The following is a 17,263-nucleotide window of genomic DNA, read 5'->3' on the forward strand; positions in this document are numbered from 1 at the left end:
CGCATCTTAATTTCAATTCCAGTCTTTCAAACCACACGGTGAGCACAAGTGGAATAATAACCGAACGCGATTCGACCGGGATTCAGTTGTTGTAATTTGTATTTTATTTATTTGAGAGGACAATGTAAGGATTTATGTTGTACATTTATTCATGTAAGAATCCCGGTCGGAGAGTGGACGGTCGGAGTGTTCCTTCGAATTTACGGTGTCAAAACGCGTAAGATGAGCGGAACTTAATTAAGCGGTAATTAAATTAAAATGGCAAGCTTAGACAAGCTAGAGTACCGATAGGGCATGCGAGATATAGGCTCGCATGTAACAGAACCCCCGAATTCGGAACCTCGAGTTTCGCAGACCATATGCCTTAGCAATTAGGTGTACCCCGTACCCCTAGACCCAGGTAACTTGCCGGCCCTCGACCTTTCGGGTCGTAAAATGGCAAGTGGCGACTCCTTCTCACGTGCGTCCGTCGCGCATCCCCAGGAAGGTGGACACTCCCAAGCCGCTTTGCATAGGCGCGCGCACGCGTGCCCCGACGAGATGAAATTCGGGTGCGCACAACATGAAATTGAGAATATCATTGTTGTTGACTTGATTGGGATCCATCTGGAAAAATGAGAGGAAAATGATGAGAAAATGTGTGAAGAATATTGAATTTATATGTAGTATTTATAAAAGAATATTTTTTTAAAATCAATTAAATCAGCCAATGGCTACTAGTAGTATTATCAGAACCGGACCAGACCGGTCGGACCGAAAATCGAACCTATATCCGGTCCGGTTCTCTTAAAAACCGAAAATCCATAAAAAACCCGGTGAACCCAAAAAACCGATCGGGTTTTTAATAAATCCATCGAACCCATTCAAACCGGCCGGTTCATGGGTTCATAAAATTTTAAAAGAAATCAGATCCGGCTCCCCAGCCCGAAATGCAGGAAATCGCAAAATTGAATCGAAAAGTGAAAACCTAGTCTTCTTCCTTCTATTATTCATCTTCGCTCTTCTCAGACTCATACTTAATTCATCATTCCAGAAGTAATGCGATAGATTGGAGGTGAATCCAACCAGTTTGGCATGAGATTCGACATCCGGGCGGCCGTGGAGAGCAAGATGATTGGAGCAGGCATTTCAACAAGCAGTTTGGAGGCAGAATAGCCACAATGAAAGGGACAATATTCAGTAAAAGGAATGGAAGACCATGAGCTAAGCAGAGGAAGAGATAATAGGTGCTCATCTTGGCGTGGGATTCGACAATCGGCTAGCGTCAAGGTTGAAATGATTGGAGGAGGCGTTTCAACAAGCAATTTGGAGGTGAGAGCACACTGAGGAAGGGAGAGAACAATTGGAATGCGACGCTCAAGCAACAGCACCAGATCCGACCCCGACTCCCCCTGACTCGGGCAAACCTCTTGCCCTTCCTCCCCCCCTTCCCGCACTCCAACTCGCGCCCCCGCCACAGAACTAGCGACGGGAAATCCAAAAGCCTCGTCGCCATCGAATCACCACGTTGCCATCACCAAGAACCCTAGACACACAGGTTGAGCTATCAGCTAGCTTCCCACCGCTTTCGATGAGCAGAGAAGAGACACGAAGGGAAGGGAATGGGGAGCAGTCAATCAACAGAGTCTAGAAGATTCCTATGATCGGTGTTTATTTTTTTACTTTTATTTTATATTATTATCTTAAAATAATAAGTATTTATTTATTTTATAATTAAACAGGCGGTCCGACCCATTGAACCCCGGTTGAACCCATAAATCCATGAACCCATATCTCGGCCGGTTCGATGTCCGGTCCGATTCTGATAACACTGGCTACTAGTGTAGCTGTTGGCTGATTTTTTTGAAAAGATATTTAATATAATGGTTGAAAGAGCAATGACTCTTTTAGCCATTATTTAAAAGAAAAAATTGGTCAATAAGCGTGTCGAACTCGGCACTGACCCATTTCATTGGCCCGGTGCTGCGGGCTCAAGCCTCTTGCAACAGGAGCAACCATATCGGGACCGGCCCACTTGCCACGTGGATCCAACTGGCCTTGAAAATGGGCTTTCGCTACGGATGTTCTAAATACACAAATATTCATAATTCCTTTTTCATTACTTTTGTTAATAATCGAGGTAATTTCTTCTTGATGATAATAGTTGCCAGGTTGTGTTTTAATATTTGCAAATATATTGCTCGAGGGCACAGCAACTTTCATGTGAAGAAAATTCTCTTTTTTAATTCGAAAAGGCACATAAAATTCTGTTCTCTTGCAGAAATTTGGAATATTATTATATTATGTAATTAATTTTACGTCAAGCGAAGACTTTTTACCGGCGTCCAATGACGAAAAGGCGGTCGATGCATGCACTTTCGAATTTCCATTTTCTTTCATAATTTTCTTTTCTATATTTAGCCGCAAAGCAGGAAAAATAAAAATTATTAAAAAATTATTTCACCGAAACAGAAAATCTACGTCCACACATGTGAACGTAGTTCACATTTTCGGCACCAACCGAAGAGTACTGTGTTATTCAGCGAAAAAGAAGAGTACTGTGTTTCTTCATTGAGATCATTACACTCCGAGGGGAAAGAGACACGGAGGGAAAAAAGAAAAGAAAAGAAAGAGTCAGTGCAAGTGGATAGACTGTGCGAATTTCTCGTAATTAACTTATAAGTTTATGAATCGAATCTCCTAGAACGCGACCTCTAGTTAGGCAATTCAATCGTTTGCTCGTAAACGAACTTACTTGGGACAATGAATTTGTTTGGGGGGGGGGGGGGGGGGGGGGGGGGGGGTGGGTGGGGGGTGGGTGGTTTTTCAAGTTCCGATTTTGGCTTGAACATAAGTGCGAGGCGCTTTTGCTAATTTTTGAGCATCTCTGCATTTGTATTGCAGTAAAGTTCGCTTACCACTTGCCATTTATTTCAATGTAAAGTTTGAATTTTACAATGCTTGGATATAAATGCGGTAAAAAAATAACCGTTGTAATTATTTTGACGAATTAGAACTTTACCGCTATGGTTGATAAAGGCTTTGCATCCGAAATAAGTGAAGATGTTAGATTATAACGAAAATTACGGTCTTGACACTCACATTTATTTTTGTAAAAATAAATTATATTATATTATATTATCCATAATTCAATATAGTTTACCAAATACAATAATCTCGCATTTCAGTCTATAATCCAGGAAAAAAATTTCATAGTTAAATTTTTCTTCCAATTTTCACTTTCCATGTAATCTGAGAATACTTGAATCAAACGCCTTATGAAAAAAAAAAGAAAGAAAAAGAGTTTGTCTACCAGGCCGGTTTGTTATTAGGTCCCAATTATTCATATGTATTTTGAAAAAGAGGGGAAAAGTATACTTTTTAGTCCTGTAGATTCAGTCACTTTTCTATTTTCATTCGATTTTTATTCTTGTTTTTGTTTTTGTTTTTGTTTTTGTCCTTTATCTTTTACAACTTTTCTATTTCAGTCCTTCTGTCACTTTAACGATTAACTTTGCTAATGTGGAATATGATTAGATGCCCAATTCGACAAAAGGACACCACATCATCTCAAAGGCAAGGAAAGAAAAATCAAGAGATGAATATATAGGATATTTGTACACCTATGAGAAATCTAATCTGCAGAAGAGGAAGGAGAAGAGGAATTCTAATCATCACACCTTTGATTAATTGTTTACGAGATCAACCAGAAACACATGGAGAGAGAAAAAAAAATATGAATATCATTCAAGATCGATCAATCATATATGAAGCTCCAAACCAAACCCAAACGAATCGGAATGAGGGATGAGAGAAAGGCAAGATTTTGAATTGATTTTGAATTGTCCATGGATAATTCTACGAGAAATGATAGGAGGGAAAAAGCAATCAGAACTCGAAAAAAAAGATTTTGAAGTTGCAAGATGGGGATTTTCTCGAAGTAATTAGTTAGCTAGCATATAAATTTGAGATTTTTAGTTCAACATAGGAGGGAGCAAGACCCTGATACCCTCGAGCATCAGAGCATTAGCAAGGAGCATTGATGTTGCCATTGTAGATGTCCTCTTTATAACTCTGTGTCGGAAATTTAAGTTGGGAAGTTCTTCTCAACTCTCTCTTATCATGTTTATCGACATGAAAAAGAAGGATGAAGAAAGAAGAATTTTATTTTTCATATTTCTTTCTTTTATTTTTGAGACAGGCATATTTCTTTCTTTTATTAATACTCATTTGTTGGAATTCTCTTTTCTTCAGACGAGGTATGGGCTCATGTATAGATATGTGGAATGCAATTATATTTCACATAAGCAAAATTAATAGTTAAAGTGGAAGGACGAAAATATAAAAATTATAAAAGGTAAAGGATAAAAATAAAAGTAAAAATAAGATGAAAATAGAAAAGTGATCACTACGTGACTAAAAAACATACTTTTTCCCTAAAAAAACAAAAAGAAAAAAGGAAAAAGAAAAAAAATGAATATTACAATTTCGCCACCGAATGAAACCCCCTTCCTCTCCCCCAGCCTTCTTTCTCTTACAACCGAATTCTGAGCTCAGATAAAATATTTCCGCCAAACATCTCCCCTCAGCACACCGAAATCCCCCTCTCCGACATGCCCATCAATGGCGGTTCTCTAGGGTTTTAAGGGTTTTCTTGCGCTGTCTATACCTCTCCGATGGAAATGTCAGGTAAGCGATCCAACTACACTCTGCTGAGCCAGTTCCCCGACGACCAGTACGCCGGCAGCGGAGCTCCGTTATCGTGCTCCGAGCCCCTGTCCAACGAGGGCAAAGCCCAAAGGGGGAAGCTGGAGAGAGGCTTCGACTGGGACTCCAGCGGCGGAGGCGGCGATCACAGGGCGTCAAGCCGGATCGGGACCCCGTACGCTCCGATCGCCCTGCAGAGGGAATCCAGCGGGAGCAGCTTCGGGGAGAGCTCCCCCTCCGGGGAGTACTACGCCCCGACCCTGTCCACGGCTGCAGGGAACGAGATTGATACCACGTTTGGATACGGACACGACGATGTGTACAGGATCGGCGGCGGCGAGATGAGGCTGAAGTCGGCGGAGGCCGCCGGGGGATCGTCGTCCGGGAAGAGCTGGGCGCAGCAGACGGAGGAGAGTTATCAGCTGCAGCTGGCGTTAGCTCTGAGGCTCTCTTCCGAAGCTACTTGCGCGGATGATCCGAACTTTCTGGATCCTGTCCCTGACGAGTCCGCCTTGAGGTCGTCTTCCTGTTCCAGCTCCTCTGAGGCTATGTCTCATCGATTCTGGGTATGCTTCACTGAACTCGCTACCCGTTCTTTAATGATATTATTGTCCTTTTCGTGTGCTGAGTGCGGAGAGTTATGGAATTGACGGAATGTATGTTCGTGTTCATAGTTCTGTTCGGTTTCATGGAATCTGAATTGCACTTAAAAGCCTTAGCTTTCACGATATTCTGCAAATTGAGCATAGCGGTAGTGACGTAGAAATGCTGCTTGACTGCATGGTTTCTTGTGTGAGTAACATGACGTTATGGGTTCACTACGTGATGAATTATTGGGGTACTGGCAATTGGCCATCTGGGAATCTGTTGGGAGTAATATCACTGCCTTAGCAGAGAACTCAGTGGATTACATTGTTTCCTGATGTCTCGAGATATTTTCCTCATTTCGGTTTCTTTCTGTTTTCCTTGGTTTAGGAATTCGCGGAGTCCGAAAGTCTAACTAATGTGAACTCAAAGAGTTTTTCTCCTTCAATTAATGAATGTCAGCTTGCTTATCCTTTCTGCCTCTTTTAAAGCATGATTTAGTGCACTGATTACTCTTTCTGATCTCAATTGTGCTCGTGGCTGAAATATCTTGTGCTTTTGTGCCTGTACACGTGTACCAGGTAAATGGCTGCCTGTCATATTCTGATAGACTTCCTGATGGGTTTTACCTAATCAGTGGCATGGATCCTTATGTTTGGGCAATTTGTAGTGATTCTCATGAGAATGGCCGCATTCCATCAATTGAACTACTGAAGTCTATTGATCCTTCCTCTGATTCTTCAATTGAAGTGGTTATGGTCGACCGGCGCACTGACCCAAGCTTGAAAGATTTCCTGCATAGAGTCCTCAGCATTTCGTCTAGCTGCATTACTACAAATGAGATTGTGGATCAACTTTCTAAGCTTGTTTGCAATCTCATGGGGTGAGTTTCCACACCTAATATCCAATAAAAAAAAAGTATTTTCTTCTATGCTTTTAATGATCTGGTTGTGAAAATATTCTGATGTTGCAGTGGTTTGGCCTCTAGCGGAGAAGACAACTTAGTTTCCATGTGGAGGGAGTGCCGTGATGATCTAAAAGAATGCATGGGATCTGTTGTCATGCCAATAGGTAGCTTATCAGTTGGTCTCTGCAATCATCGTGCTTTACTATTCAAAGTAAGATTCTAATTGTCTGCGATACATCCTCCTTTTGCTGTTTGTATTTCTGGTAAATTTGCTGACAGGAGTCTCCAGCTAAAGAAATTGAGAAATAAAATGGTTTTCAACTTTTTCTGTGCTGCTATGCTAGCTATTTTCAGCGATAACTTGATTATTTTAGTCTATGCCTGCTGTCTGATGTTATCGTTTTGCCTTTTCTTGTAAAAGTTTGTGAGTTTGATGCCTGGTTGTTTCTCTCCTCTGAAAATTCTTCTTGCTTTTGTTGGTTCATTCTATAAAATTCTGACCCGCTTAAATTGTTGATTTTGCAGGTTCTTGCTGACACGATTGACTTACCTTGTCGAATTGCTAAGGGCTGTAAATATTGTACAAGAAATGATGCTTCCTCTTGCCTTGTCCGTTTTGGACTTGATAGGTATGCTTAGCTTTCGTCCAAGCAAAAATGATTGAATTGTTATGTCTTTCTAGGTCAATTTATATGTACATTTATTCCAGCTTAATTAGGTTAGATTTATAGCCTTTTACCTGTAATTGTGTTCATGCATATTTCCAGATGTGTGGTGGCGATGCAATTCCTTTCATGTAAATTTGTTTACCTTTTTTTTTTCAGTAAATGTATGGTTATTCTTTTTCCACAGTCCTGAACTCTTAGTCTTGCCCTCCATTTAATTTAAACAATATGGCATTAAAATCTCATTTTTTTTTTTACATAATGTCAGGGAGTACCTCATTGATTTGGTTGGGAAGCCAGGTCATTTATGTGAGCCTAATTCCTTGCTCAATGGTCCATCGTCCATCTCGATATCTTCACCGTTACGCTTTCCACGACTCAAATCTAGTGAACCTATAATTGATTTCAGGTCACTGGCCAAACAATATTTCTCGGATTCTCAGACACTTGATATTGTTTTTGATGACTCATCGGCAGGTAAGTGTCAAGTCAATGTTGATTAATGTTATTCGGACTTGAGCGCAATTTACCAGTTGCATTTATTTAAATTCTCCATTATTGATGATAATCATGTTATGAACATGCACATCTGGAGGAAAATATCCAATCCTTCTGTAACTGGCTTAGACACCAAGTCTATTTTGTCATTTGTCTGAATTTAGGCCTATCTGATTCGCCAACTCTGTCCTTTTCTTTCTTCCCCACCTTCATACTTATTACATATATGTCTCTGTTCTACATTTTTGATGCCATCTCACTGTATCTTTTATGATTCAATAACTTCTACTGATAAAGAAAATTGCCTTTCCTGCTACTAGTTTAGCATTGGAAGCTGTTTCTCATAAAGCTTATCTTTAGGACTTGACATTTTTCCATGTACATGTTACTGGACCTTGAGCAATCTTGGTGCTGTATAGACTTTGTTAAAATTATTGGAGTGGGAAACTATTCTTGCCCCACCATGGATTCTCATTTACAAGACATTTCTAAATGTAGGCCCAGTGTACTCTAAGCCAGTTGATGTGAGGTACACTGAAAGGAGCAGCATCTTGAACAACAATGTAAAGATTGCTGAGTCAAGTGCTCAGGAAGCTGATTCCCAATTTTTCAAATCATCCGAGCCTTCCCAGAATATTATGCATTCAGCAAATGTTATTGGAGATCCACGACACCAAAAGCATATTATCTCCACTGGGCATAGAGACGCCCGACCAGTAATAGGCTCAACCGATCCTGGGCTGGATGCTTCTGGAGATTCAAGATTTGGTGAGGGAAGTATTCAGATGAAGAAAGAGCTTTGCCTTGACATAGAGGATCTGAAAATTCCATGGAATGATCTCGTTCTAAAAGAGAGGATTGGGGCAGGTAATGCTTCCTTTATTTCTGTTGAAATGTATTTTATGTGTGAACTTCATTTCTGAGAAGAAAGGTATATATCTTGCGTCCTTAGCAGCAAGCATTCCATTAGATTTGACCACATTTTCTAAGAATCAAATAATACTTTCAGGTTCTTTTGGAACTGTTCATCGAGCTGATTGGCATGGCTCGGTAAGTGATCTATCCTTTGTAAATTTAACCATTTATAGGAAATTTCTTTGTTAATTTTGTCAATATCTATTGATTTTGTACGAATCCTCTCCAACAGTTTGTCATCAATTTTAGAATGATAAGATATTACGTCCCCTGAACTTGTATACCTCCCAATTCTTTCTATTGCTAATCTCAAAGTAATTTTTTTTGGTTTCTACTGTTGACCTTAATTTTTAATCTTATATTCAGGATGTCGCGGTCAAGATTCTTATGGAGCAAGATTTTCATGCAGAGCGTGTTAAAGAGTTCCTGAGGGAGGTATAACTATAGGATAAAATCTTCCCTGGCTAAAGAAGTATTATTTTCTTTCTTGTATCTTAGATTTGATCTTTGTATTTCTCATCCCTTTCTCGTGATTGCTAGGTTGCGATAATGAAAAGATTGCGGCATCCAAACATAGTTCTTTTTATGGGTGCTGTTACAGAACCCCCTAATCTGTCCATAGTCACAGAGTATCTATCAAGGTACGGCATCATCTTCTACATCATCACTCTGGATTTACATAGATAACATAACGTCGTTGGAACATGATGCGGATAAATATTGATGTTAAATCACAGGGGAAGCTTGTATAAACTATTGCATAAATCTGGTCCGAGAGAAATGCTGGACGAGAGGCGTAGATTGAGCATGGCTTATGATGTGGTATGTTTCCACTTGCTTGGAAGCTGAAAGTTCAGCTTTCTTATTCTTCTGTACTCTCTCATTATATTAGCCTATTGCTGATGATCATTATCTTTTTCAGGCAAAAGGAATGAATTATCTTCATAAGCGCAATCCTCCCATTGTTCATCGAGACTTAAAATCTCCAAATCTTTTGGTTGATAAAAAATACACAGTCAAGGTATGAACTTAAAGTTCTCGAGGTCATTGGTTACTTTTCTGGTTTAAAGATCTTTTTCATTTCTGGATTTGTGGTGAAAACAGTGAGAGTGAGTCTTGTCCCTAACCAACTGAGCTAAACAGTGCTATGTGTGGTTCGCTGTAATGGAATAAACCATAAATGGAATAAGCTTGTAATATGAATTAATAAGTAATGGAATCAAGATCACACATGAGCTTACTTGTTTGGTTGGATTTGATAGATGAGATGGGAACTACAATTCCTAATTTTGGTTTGAGAGAAGAGGCTTAGGACAAAAGTACGATACTACCCCTCCTATATAAACTAGTAGTTTTTTTAAAACTTTTTCCATCATAAATTCACACAAATAATAAACTTTACTTTTAGTCAAGAAAAAAGTAATTATTTCATGTAGATATACGATGCAGTGTGTTATTGAAATAATAAATAGTAAAAAAAAATTTCAAATAACTAATAATTATCCTTTGTTAAGTATTTTAAGAATATTTCCAGTAAAAGATCGATCTGAGTAACCAGATGCATCTTCCATGCTTCATCAATAAAATCACACCGATCTATATATCCGCATATCGAATAAGATAAAATTGCAATAACAATATAACCTCATGAAATATAATTAAATAAAATAAAATTGTGATAAAAATATAACGACATATCAAATAAAACAAAATAAAATTGTAATGGCCACATCCTTGACAAAATCCCTATTCAAGTAAAAGCATCACTTTATAATGTAAGCAATATGTATAACGTTTACCCCAATTCAATCAAAAAGTATTCGAAGGCCAAAAGTTCAGAACATACCCAATTAGCAAATAGATATGCATAAATGAAGTTTTCAAGAGTTTACTGAGCAACTTTTTTTTCAAAATAGCCTAATGGAGATTGCAGATATCACAGAAACGCGAGTTTCCTTGAAGTAACTGAGCCATCCAAATCATCTAATCCCTCCAAGAAGAGTCAAACCCTCCCCAAAGTAAGACCGGTCCATCTTATGAAGTGCCCCCACCTGCAAAATATGCAAACCACGACAAGCAAAAACTTGAAATCTTTGTCAAAAAGAGAACTTATCAAGCAGATCAAGCAAGTTAAACAACTAGCCACTACTCGAGCTTTGGCTCTCACACTACTGCAGAGCAAGCAACCATATTTATACTATAACAACTCCAAATATGGAATCAACCTGCAATAGTCATTTTGGACAATACCAAATTCACTGAATACTCAGAATCATAAAAAAAACAGCAAAATTACATTGCTTCACTCATTAATAAGAAAATCCTTCACCATTTCCAAGCGATCCTCCGGATCAGTACCAAAAAAGATTAGCACTTCGTTTAGGTGCTTTCCGAACTTTCGAATAGCCATTCTTCTGTCTGCTTAGCTGAGGCCGTCGACAGCATGAAGTGCATTCTTCTTTCCGAACTTTCGAATAGCCATGCTTAGTTGTTGAGTGCAAGTGATATCATCTGCATACACAAGTCTCCTAATGTAATCCCTCTTCTTGAGAAAAGCTCAACTCATGAGACCTAATGGCTGGCATGGGGCTATATCGGGTAGCTATTTCTGATAATATGCTCATCTTGCTTCTCAAAATAGTGCATAATTGAATCCACACAGTCAAAACAACAATTTTGTTTATCTTGCTCTTATTCCTCAAACTCAATCGAGCCATGACTGCGAAAAGAATACAAGTTCTGTAATACAGTAGTAAAATCTGAAAAAAAATAATTATTGAATTAAAAGCACCACTAACAAAAATAAATAAGTCCATATCAAATAGTTACCTTGTAGATGATTTTCGAAGATCTTCCTGGTTCTGCAGGTCTAGTGGTGTGAACTCTCCAAGTCTATTAAAATCAAATAAAAGCTTAATGATGTTAAGACCCAACCAATATCATGCATCCAAATTTTTTTTACCATTTGCCAGTATCATTGTTTGGTCATTGGAGCTCCTAATTTAACCCCAAAACCTCTGTTTTGGCTTTTCCAATTAATTTAAGGTATGTAGAAAACTCCACAGCCCATCAATAAATTTAACATCAGTAACTAGTAGTGGATAAGAAGTGATAAAATGGGCCGAACACATATTACTAGTTCAGCATTATATATAAATATACATATATATAATGATTGCGAGTCTCATTTCAACAAGCACCAGCAGGACATTAAAACCCAAAAGCTGGAAAAACATATTACTAGTTCAATCAACTAGAAATTTACCAAGCAAAAAAAAAAAAAACCAATATCAGTACAGCTCCGTCCATCAGAAGTTACAAGGACAGTGATCAGGGGAACAGAACGCTCCAAAGCTATCAATAAGTCTAATAGCATCTGCTAGTACTCAAATGGAATGAAACAAGAAATGCAAATAGATGCCAACCAATCAAACAATAAAACAATTGCGTTTTTAATGCTATACTGACAATACTCATCTCAAAGTCATGATCCTCGTGTGAATCCTAGCTGAACAATCAAAAAGAGCAAAAATAAATCTGTGGTAGGATTAGCAGTAGCACCTTGAAGTGGGAAAATGGAGGCCTTAGAGGAGCTTAAGCAACCACTTGCAACGAAGCCTTGAGAATGAATTGAAAACGAAAATTCAACCTGTACTCACCAAATTGCAGACATTAAGTTGATTTTTCCCCCCTGATTCAGGTCTGTGACTTTGGCCTTTCGCGTTTAAAGGCGAGGACATTTCTCTCATCGAAGTCAGCTGCAGGGACTGTAAGTGCAATAATCTTAACAGTACATTCTTTAGGAGTTGATGCTATACTAAAAGTTTGTTGAGACTTTCGCTTTGTCCATAATTTCACCGTTAGAGGTTTCTAATTTAGTAATTGTATTCGATTATATGTAGCCTGAGTGGATGGCACCAGAAGTTCTTCGTGATGAGCCATCAAATGAAAAGGCGGACATCTATAGCTTCGGTGTGATACTGTGGGAGATTGCGACATTGCAACAACCATGGAGTAATTTAAATCCGGCCCAGGTTTGTTCGAGTATCTCTTTTTTGAGCTTTGGCATACGGTTGGTTATAAATAAATTTCTTCTTACCTGGAAAGGTTTTGTGGATCTTTGCCACATTAGAGTTAGCCCCAACTTGAATGATCTTTTATTTATATCTGAAAGCGTGTGTCGATTTAAATAAATCTTGCTTTCCAGGTTGTAGCAGCTGTTGGATTCAAAGATAGAAGGCTTGAGATTCCACGCGATTTAAACCCTCAAGTGGCTTCTCTGATTGAAGCTTGCTGGGAGAGGCTAGTGAACAGCTCTTCTCTCTACGTTTATTGAGATTTTGTAGTTGGGAAATTTATTTTAGTCCCACCTCGTGTTATTGGTTCTCACGGGCTGTGATGATCTATTGCTGCAGAGAACCGTGGAAGCGTCCATCTTTTTCTATTATCATGGAAGCTTTGAGACCATTGATCAAACCTCCAGTACCTCAACGAAGCCGTGCAGACATGCCGTTAATCACCTGAACTACTCAACAGTCGAGATACCCATGCAATTATTCGACATTCTTTTTGGAAATAACATTTTCTGGCAAGGAACAAAGTTCTCGTGGAGCCTCTCTGAGTTTCTCAATTCTGCTTCTGACGATGATGTTTTTGGCCTTGGACATGGAACTTGCCTTTCAATAAAACAGTAATAGCTGGATGTTATTGGTAGAGAGCCGCATATAATCAACGTTTCATTTGCCGGTTTACTGCAGAAACTCTCCTGTAAATTCCGGTTTTAACACGAAGAAGCAGCAGTCGCCGACACCAACCTCATCAATATTCTTGATGTTTCTAGCTAATATTGTTTTGGCTCAGGTCCATTTTGTAACATCATCGTCTCAGTTCTGTGGAAAGTTGTATATGAATGCTTCAAGTTGTCCAATTGAAAGTTTTGTCATGTAAAAAGGGGGCTTGTAATTGTAACTATGAAGAATTTGATTTTAATGAGAAGTAGAATTCGCTGGCGACTCTTACGACTGAGCCTCTGAAGCGCTCTTTCGAATTAAAGATTTCTGATCGCCAATGACTACTACTTATTGGCACTGCAATATATTGTCGGAATACTTCTACATTTGGTTCTGACATCTACTCTTCCTCATCGTCTTCATTACATTACTAAATTGACTAGCAAATTTGGCAGAGGCAGTCCTTCCCTTCCTCTACGTGAGATAAGTGACATCGACCGACCAAGATGCATCCTCATTTGCTCAAAATCACGCAGACATTATAGTACCTGGAGTATGTACCAATTACAAGTTTCGAAAGATGGAACACTATCTTATGATGTTGTTAGTTGCTTCTTTATTCTTGTAGGCTAGTATGGGATTTATTACCGCCAGGTCATTAAACGTTGAGATGGCCGAGTTGGTCTAAGGCGCCAGATTAAGGTTCTGGTCCGAAAGGGCGTGGGTTCAAATCCCACTCTCAACAATTTCTTTCATTTTTTTGTTTTTTTTTTTCTGTAACATACACACATGCATGTACATATGTATATATAGTGACAGCCATTCAGTGATTGGGCCCATAGCTTATGCTTTTTCCAATTGGCCTATGTGAAATTTATCTTCTCTAAGCCGAGCTGGTCTCGATCGGTCTCGTTAGCTCGGCCTCGAACCCCAATATTTGTGATATGATGTGAATATCTGCTGAGACATAGTGGATCAATGTACTTCGACACGTTAAGATGTTTTAATTAAACCACGAGAAAAATCGTGTCAATCTACCTTCACAAAATCAATTATCAAGACTGACCAACTCTAATATATTTTTTTTGGGTGCCAAAAACTATGCCAAATCTTTAAATTCATTATTGGTCAAAATCGGATGTAGTTGTCCCATCTCAATTGCAAGTCGCACCTATGCCAAAACCCTTTTCCCTTGAATCTTTCTTAATAACCATTTTATTATTATTGTCAGCCACCACATTAATCTTATCCAATGTCTTCATTTAATTGCAAGAACAGAAAAATCATAAGAGAATCTTTGATCAATTCAAGCGGACGTACAAGATTAATCAAAATACATTTATCCATCATTTTAATTGATAGGCCAGGTCAAAAACCCATTTATTTTAGCTCATTTACCTCCCAATGATACTTTAGATAACTAGATTTAAATTACAAAAAGGAGGAATGGGTGTTAGCACAATGACACGTGTCGCCGACTCAAAATTAAGAGGTTCTAAATTCAATTCTTTGATACGAGTGAGATTTATATGTTGATTATTCTTGATCATGAGATACTTCTAGTGAACTTAAAATCCCTACATTACATATAAATTTTACAAACTGTGCACATTTTGCCAACAGTTATCTCGTCTCGCATTACAGTTTCCTTGGATATAGTGTTTTTTTTTTTTTCCATATATCTAACTGAAACCCGTATTTAATGTATGTTTTTAATTTGCATTCAATTACTGATGCTGCGTGCTTGAATATGGGAACAGAACAGACAGACACCTCCACATGGGAATCAGAAGAGTTTCTATCAGCTTAAACTGACCAATTGAATCAAATCCTCAGTTGTCTTGTCTCTCACATTTTCCTTATGCCTTGGTGGGCTCTCTCTCAACGTTCAACTCCTTCTTTGCTTGCCGATCAGTGTGGAATGAGGAGCATAGCAACTTGCTAAAGCCAGCATGCCATTAAGGTCTCAGACTCTCACTGCTCAGCCTCTTCAGCTATCCGCTCTCCTGTCGTCGGCCACTCGTTGCCCGACTCGGTTACTTGCACTTACAAGTCCTGCGTCTCAGCCTTTTCTATTAAGAAGCAGCAGCTCCTGATCGCTCTCACTTGGTCCCGCTCCCTCCTTGGACGGGGCCTTGACGTATCTGTGACTGATTGTACCACGTGCTGCTCCCCAAAGTCGTGCCCCGGAATATCCCAGCGGTTGAGGCACAGGAAAGGCAGCACGGGGTTCCGAGCATGCGATTTAAATATTGAGATTTTGTGGGATCTAAGTGATGCCCGGTTCAACAATGGTCCCAAGCCTGTTCGCGGGTTTTACGTCGTTGTTCTTGCCAGCTCTGAGGTCGCGCTAGTTCTCGGTGACAAAGATGGGGAGCCGGAAGTAAAGAGGTTGAAGTCTGAAGTTCGTGATGGGGCCAAATTCTCTTTGATCTCTCGAATTAAGCGAGCATTTTTCAGGTACCCTTCAGTACTTTTATTTGTAGTCAGTTAACACATAAATTATTCATGTTAAATATACCGAAACCCGGAAAAAAGAAAACCAACTTGTGCTCGAATTTTGTCTGCACTGCACCTTATGCAAACTATTCGATTTGATCCATATTTATGTCTGAATCATAGATTCGAGCCACAACCTAACAACAAATACAAAAGTTCATGTAGACACACATCCATCCATTAGAGATCACACTTGTGATTTCCTGGGGTCTGGCTGTTATGACCGAGGAGGGTTCCTTGAGTAAATACGTGCTGCGTAAATTCCATCGTATATGGATGCTCTGTGATTATCGGGAGATAGACTATATGGCCTTAGTTACCGTACGTGTCAGATACTACCATATCTGGACTTCAAATTAATACATCAAAACATGGTACGTATTTGCAGGCACTGAGGTGTATTCAACTGAGGCACAGTTTAGAGACTTGGGGCCAGCTCATGACATCGTGATCTGGTGTCGCCGAAGAGAGCGAGATGGAGATGGAGGATGAGAGTAATGAAAGGAGGAGGAAGTGCCCTGTCTTTGCTCTCTTTCTCGATGCGAAGAGAGTGTTCAGGCCCTTCAGGGTGAGGAGACTGATGTGGAACTTCCGGGGGAACCAAGCAATATTCGTGGACGGGGTGCTGATGGACTTCTTATGGGACATCCACGACTGGTTCTTTGGTCCCGAATATGAATATGGTTTCGGTGTTTTCATGTTGCGGACGAGGAGCGGCCTCGACAGTAGGCTCAGGTTGGGGGAGGAGAAGTTGATGAGTTTCGATCCCGAGAAGGGAGGAAGTCCTCCCGATGAGGGGATCGAATTCTCCCTCCTAATATGTTCCGACATGAAAACCATATGGTCTGAGGCCTTCAGATTGTGAACGTCCCGGACTTATTATTCAAGAGCTCGAAAAATCCGTTCCCTTTTTTTTTTTTCCCCACCAATCTGATGGCACCCTGTTTAGTAGAGGAGGATGGAAAGTCCCATGAACACACGCATCTTTATATGTTGAATAGCTAGCAAACAGCAATTCGTGTCCATTTCGTTGCCCGTGTACCAAACATGAGCTTTAGAACATAGCTGGATTTTGAAGTTCATAGACCGGTACCATCTCGTATCCAATATCCCAACGATTCCAATCAATACATATTCAAGCTGGGTTGGCCTTTTCAGAAGTAAAATTCTTCGAAGAGTAAATTTTTTTCCTTTCACAATATTCTAATAAAAAACTTTATTTAAGGAAAAATGTGCTAAACCATTCGAAACTACTGATGTTAGTAGGTTGTATATGATTTTGGTTGTATGTAAATATTATTCCACGGAGATTGCCACAAATAGCTAGAGAAATTGAGGGGAGAAATCTTCATAAAATTACTAGAGAAAATGAGAGGAAAACATCAGAATCCATTGGGCTTTCCGAATATCAGAGTACACACCGGATAAAAAAAAATGAGGAATACAAATCAACCCTTTTAAATCATCACCTGTTTAAACAGAAAAATTTATTGATCGCACGAACAACAAAAGGAAACTCGCCTTTAGCTCGGAATTAAGAGACCCTGAATTTTTATTTTTCCTCCTATTCTTTTCTTGGCCCATAAGTCTCCCTTATGACCAAAAAAATTGATAGAACGAAACTCGTGGGTGGGCTAAACCATGTTTAGCCCGTTAATGCTCCTGGTTTCCAAAGGGTCCGTATCTGGTTTTGTTTTGTACAAACATGGGCCGTGGTCACTCGTGGCAAATTCTCCAATACTTCAGGGGAACAAAGAAAAAGAATAATTAATGATGAG

General features: G+C 39.4%; 1 protein-coding gene, 1 long non-coding RNA gene and 1 other non-coding gene across 4 annotated transcripts; all 3 read left to right on the forward strand.

Annotated features, from left to right (window-relative positions):
* Positions 1-4,501: 4,501 nt before the first annotated feature.
* Positions 4,502-13,308, forward strand: LOC116195977 (serine/threonine-protein kinase CTR1-like). Of its 2 annotated transcripts, XM_031525455.1 has the most exons (16): positions 4,502-5,252; positions 5,662-5,728; positions 6,022-6,154; positions 6,245-6,389; positions 6,704-6,807; positions 7,112-7,320; positions 7,840-8,208; positions 8,351-8,391; positions 8,623-8,691; positions 8,797-8,897; positions 8,994-9,078; positions 9,179-9,277; positions 11,957-12,025; positions 12,159-12,290; positions 12,464-12,558; positions 12,672-13,308. In XM_031525455.1, the coding sequence occupies exons 1-16, from the start codon at positions 4,656-4,658 to the stop codon at positions 12,778-12,780; spliced, it is 2,424 nt and encodes an 807-aa protein (XP_031381315.1). In that variant the 5' UTR covers positions 4,502-4,655; the 3' UTR covers positions 12,781-13,308. The 2 variants fall into 2 exon arrangements, with proteins under 2 accessions (XP_031381315.1, XP_031381314.1); XM_031525454.1 differs by lacking the exon at positions 5,662-5,728 and having other exon boundaries at positions 5,853-6,154.
* A 342-nt stretch (positions 13,309-13,650) lies between these two features.
* On the forward strand, positions 13,651-13,731 carry TRNAL-AAG. Its single transcript has one exon. It is a non-coding gene; the product is annotated as a tRNA-Leu (tRNA).
* Positions 13,732-14,785: 1,054 nt separating this feature from the next.
* LOC116194916 lies at positions 14,786-16,411 on the forward strand. Its single transcript, XR_004154556.1, has 2 exons — positions 14,786-15,446; positions 15,874-16,411. It is a non-coding gene; the product is annotated as an uncharacterized LOC116194916 (long non-coding RNA).
* The last annotated feature ends 852 nt before the right edge of the window (positions 16,412-17,263 follow it).

The sequence above is a fragment of the Punica granatum genome, chromosome 2 (assembly GCF_007655135.1).
Source record: "Punica granatum isolate Tunisia-2019 chromosome 2, ASM765513v2, whole genome shotgun sequence".
Classification (NCBI taxonomy): Eukaryota; Viridiplantae; Streptophyta; class Magnoliopsida; order Myrtales; family Lythraceae; genus Punica; species Punica granatum.

What these genes read in the sequence shown, in the direction of transcription:
- LOC116195977 (XM_031525454.1), top strand. Translation starts at nt 4,656, where the DNA reads ATGGAAATGTCAGGTAAGCGATCCAACTACACTCTGCTGAGCCAGTTC. An exon ending in TGAGCATGGCTTATGATGTG is followed by an intron (nt 9,079 to 9,178) that starts GTATGTTTCCAC and finishes TATCTTTTTCAG; the next exon opens with GCAAAAGGAATGAATTATCT. An exon ending in CGAAGTCAGCTGCAGGGACT is followed by an intron (nt 12,026 to 12,158) that starts GTAAGTGCAATA and finishes GATTATATGTAG; the next exon opens with CCTGAGTGGATGGCACCAGA.